This window comes from Neopsephotus bourkii, unplaced genomic scaffold (genome assembly GCF_033783945.1).
Source record: "Neopsephotus bourkii isolate Nb327-2 ecotype Australia unplaced genomic scaffold, CSIRO-AGI_Nbou_v1 NB_1765, whole genome shotgun sequence".
Lineage (NCBI taxonomy): Eukaryota > Metazoa > Chordata > Aves > Psittaciformes > Psittacidae > Neopsephotus > Neopsephotus bourkii.
Window position 1 is genome coordinate 12,650,707 of NW_026902239.1, and position 12,306 is coordinate 12,663,012.

The following is a 12,306-nucleotide window of genomic DNA, read 5'->3' on the forward strand; positions in this document are numbered from 1 at the left end:
TGCAAGCTCGCCTGCAAATACATCCTAGTATAAAACAAGAAGGAAAAAGGGAAACTAAAGGAGTGCACAGAATTCATTCTAAGTTTATTAAGAAGGTTGCTCTGTGTGTTTCTGATGGGTTCTGACAATTCCAGTCTGGAATCAGTTACTGAGGTGCCCGTTGCTCCTCAGAGAGTACAGCACACCTCACAGGGCTCTGATTTGGGCAGTGGCTGAGACCTGGCTTGTATTTCCCCTGCAGTCATGCTAGTTCAAATGCAGTCATGATTTAAATAGTGATATAATTTGTGATATAATTAAATAGTGAAGTAATAGTGATACTGTTTCTGCTGTACACTGGCCAAGTGATTGCTGTAAGAGGTTAATTCTGGCTTAGTATGCAGTACGGTATTTTACCGCGGGGGTATAGTACATCTTATATAAAGCAGTTGTTTGAGAAAACTGTAATCAAAGCAAAAACAAAGACTTTCCTGGAAAGCTGTGTTGACTGTCTTATATAATGACTTTTTGTTCCCCTGGATTTAGAAATTTTTTAAACCTGTGTCAAAAGCAGAGAGCAGCTAAAGAGAAACCCAAGGAAAATGAAGGTGTGAGGGGTTTTTGTTTTCATTCTGTTTTCCCTATACTTTTTCGTGTTTACACTTCTGGCCCTATGAACAAATGACAACTAAAGCCTCCCACAGAATTGATAAAGTTTTCAAATCTACAAGATTTGCTTATTATTGCCAATTGAGTGGTGGTTCTCTGGGATATACTAAAGTGAAAGTTACATGGGAACTGTAGTTTAATAGCTCATAACCTGGTGAGATTCCAGTTCTAGTGGTAAACTAGAGTAGTTGCTGTCTGACTCGGATGGGAAAATGCGCACAATAACGTATACCCAGGACAGTCAAATAGCACTGTTACAGTATTCTTCAGTGTAAGTCTTAAGATCTGTGTCTTTTTAATCTCTGTTCCATTCCTTTTCAAACAAAATCTGTGTATTACAGGCAAAAGCAGCAAATTAACAATTTACATCAGAAGATAAGGGAGAATGAATTACGAGCTCAACATGCAAGACTGAGCCATCTTGTGAACTGCGAAGAACCTTACATGACTAATTTGCAGGTAGGATGGATATTTTTCTTTCAGCAAAGCTTTTCATTGCCCGGTAACTGACACCTAAAATCATGTTCACAACTTAGTGCAGGCCAAAATATGGAGGTTTTTTGATTATTGATGGTTATGTAATTGTGCAGCCATAAATTGTATGGAGGAGAATACTCCCGAGTGTTGTAGTTTACCTTACATTTGCAGAAGTCTAAGTTACATTAACATTTTGTATATACTTGTTTAGAAATCTGATAAAAATGGGGTAAGAATGAGGGATTGTGACACTGTACAGATAAGGGTTTAACAGGGGCATGTAGCACAGTTACACAGGGTGGTATTAGGCAATAAAGTAGTTTGATAGGAGGATTATCTGAAAGCAATTGGTGAAAAGTTTTCTGAAGAGGAGGAGTTACTATCCAAAGGAGTGGTTAGGCTGTATCAATAGACTAGATGGAAGTCTAGTGAGAAGCTTGTGAGAAGGCAGACAAACTGGTGGAATAACTTTGCAGAAGATGCCTAAAATTAATATGGATTAGTACTTCTAGGGAACACTTACTCTGAAAGGGAATGTGTGGTGGTGTTTTGGGAATACCTGTCCTGTTTTTTATCTAACTAGCACAAATAACAGAAAGTGTAAAGCATTTTTCATGGTTAGCATAGGCTAATCATGAAATGCAGATTTTAGGGCTTGTTGTGGCTGCTACCCTGTTTTAGTACACACTTCCCATCTCCAGACCTTAACATATCTAAAAGGCAGCGCAAAAAGAGAAAGTTGGAGGCAGGTATGCAGAGAAATATCTTTTTGTCCCCCTTTTGTTACTGTATCTTTTTCTGTCAAAAACGCTGCACCAGGATCTCAGCTAGCATACTTCAGCGTGACATTAATTATGTCCTTGGAGTAGCACAGCTGTGCATCAGGTGAGAATCTGGTTTGTGTGAGACAGGAGGGAAATTCCAGTGAAGCCTCAGTGTGAATTTAGGTACCTAGAAACTTTTTTAGTTATATAGGAATGTGGCTTTTGGTGCTTTCAGAAGTCCTTTTTTTATAAAATGCGTCAAAATTCTGTCAAGATAAAGGTTTATGGAAGGGGAAAAAAAATACTGCAGAAACTGAAATTTTAGTTTACATATCTTAGTATACTGTAGTAGACTTCAAATAAGCAGCAGATACATTCATCTTTCATAATTCAAAGAGTTCAAAAGTTTATAATTAATAGGATTTCTGTTTGGTTTGTGTGTCTTCTATAAGATTAGCTTACAAATGCAAATCTCCTTTAATGGAGGTTTTAATCTCTTTTAATGCTTTGCTGAAGGAATTTTACTAGTTAAAAATACTGTCTATAACTTCTTTAAAGATACCAATTTATGTTACTTAAAGAATCTTGAGACTGAAGGCCTAACGGGATGCATCTCCCTTTTTATCCTACATACAGCTGATTTCCGTTTTGTCCTCGTCTGTCTGTGGGCAGTGGAGGTGGAAGAGTAATTTTGAACTTTGTGAAATGGAAAGGGAGGAGGGGTTTGGTATACAGGGCAGAAGGTAGGAGGCCTGCCTTCTCATAGCTGTAGCCTCAGGTTTGTCCCTGCACCATTCTGCACCTCAGATGTGATAGCTCTAGGGTTTGACTAGTATTAATGTTCCGCTTCTGAAAGATCTTGAGATTGGAGTATCTTTAATATATTCATAGCCATTTTATAGAGTGTTTTTCTTCCTAGGGTATGGTATGATAATGCAATGGCAGTGATTTGTTTTGAAAACACTTTTTGTTTGGTTTTTCAAGGGGTTCATTTTGAAAAAGTTACATCTGTTCCAGAAATCTGAGTAGGAACGTGGCCCCACACTGTTCATTTCCATGTGTTGTGAATGTAAATGTGTCCAGATTCTTTTTCTTTTTTTTTTTCATAATTTTTGCTCCAGATCCCTGAAATACATGCTCTTACCATGTGTTTCAATGTTTGAAAATCTAACCCCACCCTTCCTGGCAGTGGGGAAAAAAATGCAGGACTGTGTTCTGCTGTGCTGCTCAATTACACGGTAATATGTGCATGTTCATTTGTATGATTATTTTCTTTATTTTCGTAAGCAACCACAGTATGAGAGCGCACCGCTGCAGCCTCATGTTTCAGAAAGATCAGCATCCTACCTTGAGGAGCTTGAGCGAAAGTTTGTAGCATCTGGAAATACGGAGTTACAACTCAGTGAATTTATAAAAGTAATTTCAAACAAATCCAGTGAGGACAAAAAGAAGATGGAGGAGAAAGTAAGTGTCTTTCATGTTCCAAATTTCCTTTTGTTAGAACACTGTTAAAGCAGTGTATGTTTTGTTTTGCCAGAAAGCAACTTAGTGTGTGCATTGCTGGGCTATTTTCAAATGGTAGATAAACTACCTGTGATCAAAAAATCGATAGATGGTGATTTTAAGTGTTGGCAATGGATAAATCTGAGCTTGTAGTTAATGCATTCCAAAAAGTGATACAAGATGAAATAGCAATCGTGACTGTTTTAACCAGTTAAACTTGCCTTGAAGGAAAGCTGCGCAGCTCTAAGAATTCATGTAGCTTGAAGTATAATTACAGTAAATATTGTTTAAAAACAGGAAGTATGAAAATAAAATCCCTATTTTTAACATGATTTGTAGATGTGGCTCTCATGATTTGAGATGCACTTACCAGCCTTTAGGTGCCTACTCAGCAAGAGCGATTCCGTTGTAGCTTTGCTAGGATGTGCAAAGTAGTCTTTAGTCTCATAGAAGGAAGGGACTTAGATAGCTGTGTTCTTAGAACTCTCTTGACAAGGGGATTTTTTTGGAGGCTGAAGCAATATCCAGTGGAAGTTCTGAATGTCTGACAACATGCCTTTATTGCGAGCAAGAATATACTATTGACCAAGTGGTTCCATTAAGTGGTCTAGGGATATGTTGTCACTGTTACTCTCTCTTCTTTCATCACTGGGCCTTACTACTGGGCTTGTATTTATATTAATGTAGGTGCCAGGGGTAGGAGCAACAAAGTGGCATCTAATGCACAGCAGCTTGTGTATGGAGGAGGAAGTTAAAACAAACAAAACAACAAAATCCAAAGCTTGTTTTCCCCTCAGCAGTCAGCAAGAGTGAACAGCAAGGAAAAAAAAAAAAAGGCAACAAATTTTTTTCATCTCAGCAGAAGGTAAAAAGTGTTCTAGGGGTGATGCTGGGGATTTAGAGGGGGTGGGAGGAATCCAGGGCAAACATGGTAGCTATTAGAAGGAGAGAGGTTGCAGGTAAGGAAATTCCCTATGCTGTGTATGCAGGACAAGAAGATTTGGAAACCATGTAATCTTTGTCACACGAGTACTGGAGTATTCTGACTGGTCAGCTTGTCATCCTTAGTGGTATGTGAGAAACAGAAAAGATTCACTTAGCTAACTGTCAGACTCCTGGCGATTCTGGCCGTGCAACACTGGCTTACATGTGTGTATTTATATCACTGCCTTAATTCCAGTTTTGAGGTCTTGATAAAATAAAAGACATAGATTCCCAGCCTTTTGGCAGTCCTGAGTTTTGTGCCCCACCTAGAAGGCTAACTCTGGAAAAAGATTCCACGTATTACTGAGTTAAACTTTTAGGCTCTGTTAGTGAGCTCTGACATTGACAGTGTCATACATTTGTTTCCCAGTGAGATGGATGTCTGAAGCACTGAAATAAAAGTACATTTAGCATTTACTACAGTGACAAGTGTTTGTTATCTGTGAATTACTACACCTTAGTCAAGCAATAAAGATACTGTTTCTCGTTAAATTCCATTATGACTGGAAAATATTCTTCCCTGCCTTCCACTTTTTTGACTTAGGTAATAAAGCAAAGTAAGTACCAGGAATGCAGGCAAAGATAACACAATATAAAAAAAACCGTTTGCAGGCTGGTGGACAGTTAAGATTTACATAGAAACGGTGTTAAAAAAGCCACTGTTCTGATGTCCTCTGATGTAGTTGTCAGACTGCATCAAAGTCAGGTTTTTGGCTCCAGTTCTTGTTGGGTGAGGTTCTTGGTCTCTGTCTTTTGTTTTCCTAGCCAGAGGAAGAGGATGGACTAAAATATTTCCTGACCATTTGTTGCATATGAACGTCTCCATTGGTGGAAAAATTAAGAATATCTTTAATTATCGAATTGTGTTTTCAGTTCACGAGGCAGGTGGAGTGCTCTGGAGAGAAGTGAAGCAACTGTGATTTGAGGTTACATGTGCGTCTGTGACTTGGAGCTGCCGGGATTAATCGTTGTTTGGTTTTGTTTTCTGTAGTAACCAACCCTTTCATGCAGCTGAGAATACAATTCTTGAAGAATTACCAGCCTCTGCTTCCAAAGCGTGTTTATGTTTCACTGTAATCGTAAAACATGTACTCTTCCTATCTTCTAGCTTAAAACTAGAGACCGATACATTAATAGCCTGAAAAAAAAATGCCAGAAGGAGTCTGAGCAAAACAAAGAAAAACAGAGACGGATTGAAACCTTAGAAAAATACCTGGCGGACCTGCCAACGCTGGATGATATAGAAGGGCAGACTAAACAGGTAAAGGGATTTTGGTTTACTTTTTAAAAATACGATTAAGCTGCCTAGTATCTGTTGGCAAACATTTACTTTTTTAACATATTTTTCCCTCTGTTTAGGAAGAGAGGTATTTCAGTGTTTTAGAAAGCACTTGTAGCTACTAGGGTTTCTCATGATCAGAAATGGGCCTAAGATTATACAGAAGGTAACTGCAAGGCTGTGGCCTGCTGTAAGGCCTTCTGCAAATATAGCATCATGTCTAACTAATGTAACCTATGTTAGCTGCAAATTCTAGAAGAGAAGAACAAGCAACTTCAAGAAACAATGACTGAGTTAGAAAAGAAGCTTGGAGAGGCCCGATCGCAGTGCAGAGAGAGAGAATTGCAACTGGTGTGTCAGAAGAAAAAAGAAAAAGAGCTGGTCACAACAGTACAGAGGTATGAACAGCCACTTGGGCTGTGCCTGGAAACAAATGAACTTTCCTACCTGATGTCCAGACCCGATGTTATTTGCACTCTTAATCTATTACAATGCTAGTGATTTTTCAGGTATACCTATACGTAATGACAGTGTAACTTGTAAAAAATTCAACAAGATTTTTATTTGTGTCAAGTTGCAAGTAACACCACAGAGAAAAGCCTGACAAAGACACTCTTCACTACCTTTCTTTAAAGATGTGGAACACCACTGCAATGGCATCCCTGCTGTCAGATAAAGGATGGAATAACCATGTGCAGCAAAGGGGCATTGCATAGGAGCTGTCAGCACTCCTATTTGATAACTAATCCTGTCACCAGTTGTGGAAAAGCTCCCTGGAAATAGCTGACAGGTGTATCAGGGAAGGGTCAAAGATTTAAACTGTAGCTGTTTCTTACCTTTTCACTGAGGATGGGGGTGTTTACAGGGAGAATCAGATGTAGCTGATCTTCTGCCATTGAACTTCCATAACTGAAAAAAGAAATGGGACAGATATCCGTGAGAAGATTCCAGGTGAGGCATGGAGACATTTTAGATCAGGGGAGCTACTTAAACACTAACGCTTTTGGAGGGTGAAGGGGGAAGAAGGAGAGAGTCACTTTTAGTAATTTATGTGTGTGTTACTACAGTTCACCCTCCCTCCATTGGTTAAAGGTGCATGCCACAGGAGACTGAAAGTGTTTCCATGATGAAAGGAAAGCTGGTTGGGACACCTTGCCAGCCAAATTGTTGACACATTGTTTCCCTCTTACCAATGAAAAGCCTTTTTTCTTCATGCCCTCATAATCTAGAGGAGGATCATTTTGACTTTTCTGAAAGCCAGCAAATAGCTGAGATGGCCTCTGGTTTCTAAATTAAACAGCAAGATAAACACTTATAAAATGTATTTCCTTTCTGAGACAAGGTGAGCAGGCAAAGGCTCTAGCTACACCTAAGGAGCTTGAGTTAAACTGCAGAGGGTCAGAAGATTATGCTCCCATGTGTGGGAGCAGCTGGTGAGAGCAGCCAGCTCTTAATGCTCCCTCTTAGAAGTCACAGGGGGCTTGAAGCATAGGCCACCAGTAATCAGTGCAATATCTCATTCTGGACTCCAGTTTGAGTTGTGTCTGCCCCTTTAAGAGAGTCTGATTTTAAAGCACCTGTAAGTTTGGGAGGTTTGAAGATGCCATTGATCTATGCTGGTGCTGTCTTGCCTCCCAAAGTAGTGCAGAGCAGCTGTGAAAACCACAAAGTTTCTTTGCTTCTGTCTGCCTTCTCTCCCTACACTGAACTGCTGGAGCTGTGCCTTTTGTGAGGTTTAGCACAAAATCTGGCCCATAAAACCTTTCCTGCATGAATCTATTCCTGACAGCGCCACAGACACTTCAGTAGTTCAGGATTTTTCAATCATTCATCCACTGTTGGTTTGCTCTTTGTAAGTCTGGATTCTGCTAGGTGCGGTTTAACAATTCTGGTAGAAGATGGTGCAACTGTCTTAATTTTTCCCTAGAACACACAGCTCTCCTCGTTTCTGTCAGCACACTTAATCTTTCTTTCATGTTGAATGACAGCTTACAACAAAAAGTAGAAAAATGCCTGGAAGATGGTATTCGCCTTCCCATGTTGGACACAAAACAGCTTCAGAGTGAGAATGAATGTCTCAAAGAAAAGAATGAGAAAGCCAGTAAGGTTAGTCTGCAAGTAATCAGTTGTTGGCATCTTTAACCTTGAGTTCTTCATGTCTTTATTTTATATATTTTTTTCTTTAGAAATAATTTTTTCACTAAAGAATTACACATCTGTTGCTAATTCAGATTTCAGTATCTGTCTGTTTCTGTTCACTGCGTTTATTTTGCATGAATTTCCTGTTCTGACAGAGTTAAACTCTCCTGTCATTTACATTTTCAAATATTCCATTAAAATCTGTGGCTACACACCTGTAAGCTGATTAAACAAACAAACAAACAAAAAAAAAGAAGTATTTAGAGATTCCAGCCTTTTACATTACTCACTTTTATATTCTAGGTCATAGACAATCAACAAAATCAGATCGCTGGACTGATTTTAGACATGCAGGTAAGGAACAGTGTATATTCTGTTGTTTACTCTTGTACATTTTCAGTTTGTAAAGATAACATTACTGAAGTGTGAATTTCACCAAATATCTTCCCAAATAGGAGGCAAAGGTAGAAATTCCAAGAACTTAATCTTATGGCCTGTAATTGACATGAGTTTTCTTACAGGCTCATAATGTGGTGGGCACTGATGTTTGTATGGTTTAGTACTTCTGGTGCTCATGATAAAGTGAAAAACTATGTAGTATCCTTATTCTGCTGGTCTAGTGGTTGTTGTATCAGAGCTGCCTGTTTCAAGTGTGAGGACTGCCTCTGTAAGTAACAGTAAAACCTCTTATCCAGCTTTGCAGTTCAGATGATATCCAAAGTATAAAAGATGATATTGATTAGAAGCTTCACTGTTGAGACCCGTGGTAGAGACAGGTACCTTTCTAAACTGTACCACTTTGCATTACACATCATTTAAGAAAGTCCCTGGTCCAACTGGTTTCTGACACATCACTCACTCAGATATCTTAACTCTCTTGGCGGATCTTGGGCACCTAGCTTGGAGCCAAGGATTTTTCAAAACAGCAGAGGTTGTCAGCTAGGAGTCAGTTGCAGCTCTGTGGATCAGATTAACACCTTGGGCTCCTGAGACTTCAATGTTACTTAGTGACCAGTGTTTGTTGTGGAGAAAAGGAAACATTATACAGGTTATAGCTAAGAAGGTACCACTTGCTTTTGAAAAAGCTGAGCATTTAAAACACCAAGCATCTGTTTTCAGCCAATACTGAAGCCAAATTCAGTAAACCGTTTTCTGCATACTTCTAGATTGGCATTTGTCTCCACACTTTTTGCTTCCTTGCCCTCCAGAGGGACTGAATTTACAGGGCTGTCCCTTGAGAAAGAAGAAGGTGATTCTGCTTTGGCTCTGTGTAGATTAGCTTTGGAAGAACAGCAAAATGGTAGTAAACAACCAGCTGAATGCCTGCTCCTTCCAAATTGGAAAGGAGCATTCTGTGGAGCTAGTATCCAAATGATAAAGATACCCAAAACAGCTTTGCATAACAGTCACTAAGAATGTGCTTTCTTGTTTGCACACTACAGCCAAGTTTGCTTATTTGTAGCTGCTGAAATTAAGTTACCTTCTACAATTAAATTGCTTCCGTTCTCTACCATGCAGGCAAATAGCAGGCCTGATTCCTGTCGACAATCATATTTTTGTTTGATGAAATTAATGTATTAAATACATTTGTAGAGAAGTAGTAGGGGAATTTAAGTTGTAGCATAACATACACCAGTTAACTGAAAAGCAAAATCGATCATTTAAGATTCTTTAGGTTTGAAGAATACAATTTATCAAACTGATGTTTTCATGGAGAAACCTGTTACATGCAAAAAATAAGATTATTGACATACATACTATGTGTATATGTTTATTAGAAACATGCTTTTAAGAAATATGCACAACTTGCCTAAATGTATTATCATGAATCTAAATTTTTTCCTAACCTTTCTGATCCTTTTCTAACCATCACCTTCATCTTGAGACTAATGATCTTTGTGCACATTTATACAGTTGGCTGTTTTGCGTGCTTAGTCTGAAGTGACTTTGGGAAGCTGAGAGTAGGAAATGCTGAATAGTTGTGACAGTCTGTGACTAGTGTTCTGTTCCCCAGAACTTTTACTTTTCTGAGGTATTTTGTATAAGGACAGAAAATAAGATTTGAAAATGATGTTAGCCCTCAAATTACTTGTAGACTACAGCAGCTTCTTTGTATCCTTGATCTCACTGGCCTTCTATGCTTATTCCTTGGGAAGCATTGAAAATTAGGTCATTAGAAACTGAAATCCTGTATCAGCAGAGAAGTACAATTTATCTTCAGCTCAGATCTCATTTTATTCCCTGTCGTCTTCTGCCACATTATAAACTTTTGCTTGAGAACATTAGTTCACTGTTTTTAACTTGCAAGCTGAAAACAAGTTCTGTTTCAGACAGCAGTGTATGAAGCAATGCTAGTTTCTATTTGCTCATAATTGTGGCTGCATATATAGGACATCTTCAGAAAAAGAAGAATTATAGATTGCAGTGGTGTTTAAAAAAACCTGTATTTACATGATTAATTTCAATATCACAAAATAAACATTTTTTGGTACAAAAGACAGTGGAAATAAGTCAGATTAAATGATGTCTGTGTTACCCAAAGTACATCTGTCAGTCCTTCAGCCACAATAAACCCAAACTGTGTCAGGCTGGGGGTAACATCACCAAACTATAACTTTGGAAAGCATATGGAAAAATGAAGGGTGAAGTACAAAGGACTCATAATACTATGAGCAACTGGGAAGTCATAGCACTGTGAGTTCAGCCAGGCTGGTAAGCACATACACTTAAAATTAGGGTAGCAGAGAATGATAGATGCTAGGTTATTTAGAAATAAACACTGATTTCCACATCTAATAGTTTCTGATAAATAGTGCAACTCATGAGCTGAGCATGTGCACATAATTTGGAATGCTCTACTTGGTTTTGGGGTAGTTTGCAAGTGATGTAAATTTAATGACAGGTGTAGTTCTGAAAATACACTAGAGGAGGGAATATTTCTGAACCTGTCTTCCCAACTTCAGCCCATCCTCAGGAAGGCTGTGCAGTTAAACCTATAATGTCTGGTGTTGACATGAACATGAAATGTGTAAGTGCTAGTACTAAGACATGGATTGTAACTGGGGCTCTGGGTGTCCCTGAATGTGCTCTTCATCAAAGACTATTAAAAATTTGAGGATACTTGTAATCTGGGAGGGTGTTTTGGGCACTTATGTTGCCCTGTTATCCTTCCTAATCATTCAGTGCCACAGACAGAGCTAGAGGGACCTTCAGTCTGACCCAGTGTGGCCATTTTTCTCAGTAGATAATTTTAAAAATCTAAAGAGGACTGTTCAACACCACTTACAGGTTCTGCTCTTCTGCAAGGACAGCAAAGGAAATGCCTGAAGTAGAGCTACTTCCTGCCTCTCCCTGCCCAGGGTGTTTCCTTTGACGTGGTTCTAGGCCTTCTTTCTTCCTCCCCTTCCTCCTGCTGGAGTGTGAAGCTGTGCTTTCTCACACAGCTTATCTTTAGGATGCACATTATTTCAGCTCTTCCTTTTGAGGGGCGCGGTGTGGATGAACTGAGAAACAGGTCAAATGTTTTTTTTAAAACAAGTAGTTGTTTCTGGCTTCTGCCTGCTGATTCTTATGATTTATATGAAAATAAAGAGGGGGGCTAGTGTGTATTGAGTATATTTTAGCACCGTTGTCGTACTCATTGCAAAACTGGAAAATAAAGTACTTTTTTTTCCTCACTGTTTGTGCAGTGCAGCAGTGAATGCATTGAATGCATTGGGAAATTCTGTCGAGGCTGCACATCTCCCATGAGTGGCAAGGCCATGAAAAACTCTGCTCTGTATTGGCCCTGCCTTGCCTTTTGACAGTTCTATTCTTGCAGCTGGCAAGTCAATTATGTAGCTTCTTATCCACTCTAGGCCACAAACATGGTAAAGGGCAGGCCTGTACGTAGACAATACAGTCTCCAGTACTGGTACCTGAAAGTTCTATTCTTTATAAATCTTGTAAAAACTCCCGCAAGAATAAATTCCACATATTTTCCAAAGCTAAATAGTTTTCCTAAGACCCCCCAAACCAGCATTCATTGACAAAGTTTGTTGTAGTTCTGTCAAGAGGGAAGCTTGGATTTTTTTCTGTCTTCGATTAAAGTTACAGAGTCATGGTGCAGTAATTTAAACATACTTTTTACTAAAGAGTTACTTTGACCTTTCTATAGCATTTTATTTAAGCTACCATCTAGAATTCCCCATGGGAGAGCTGTCTGCTTTGGAAGAACTTTTAGGATTATTCCTACAGATATTCAAGGGAAAAAAAAAAAAAAAAACAACTAAAAAACATTCTTCTGGGACAGTGTCATTCCGTAAATTGGTTTATGAAATGATCCTTTTCCTCCCCTCATTGTTTATCTGAGCTCAGAATTGGGCCCAAATAATTCAGACACAAGGCTTCAACAAGCACATTAACCCAAGCAGTGCCACATACAGTGTTTCATACATCATTAGCAAAACATCAAGCATCTGACATACAGTCAGCACAGACACTGCAAACAAATTGTGCCCTTCCCATTTTAAT

At 38.9% G+C, this 12,306-nt stretch overlaps 1 protein-coding gene across 5 annotated transcripts in view; it reads left to right on the forward strand.

Annotated features, from left to right (window-relative positions):
• CEP85L (centrosomal protein 85 like) overlaps positions 1 to 9,184 on the forward strand; it is a 129,080-nt gene extending 119,896 nt beyond the window's left edge. For all 5 annotated transcript variants that reach the window (XM_061378091.1, XM_061378090.1, XM_061378095.1 and 2 more), the window contains 6 exons: positions 990 to 1,107; positions 3,177 to 3,353; positions 5,485 to 5,637; positions 5,899 to 6,053; positions 7,644 to 7,761; positions 8,098 to 9,184. In XM_061378091.1, coding sequence (XP_061234075.1) covers positions 990 to 1,107; positions 3,177 to 3,353; positions 5,485 to 5,637; positions 5,899 to 6,053; positions 7,644 to 7,761; positions 8,098 to 8,223 — 847 coding nt within the window. In that variant the 3' untranslated portion in view covers positions 8,224 to 9,184. The remainder of the gene's footprint in view (positions 1 to 989; positions 1,108 to 3,176; positions 3,354 to 5,484; positions 5,638 to 5,898; positions 6,054 to 7,643; positions 7,762 to 8,097) is intronic.
• The last annotated feature ends 3,122 nt before the right edge of the window (positions 9,185 to 12,306 follow it).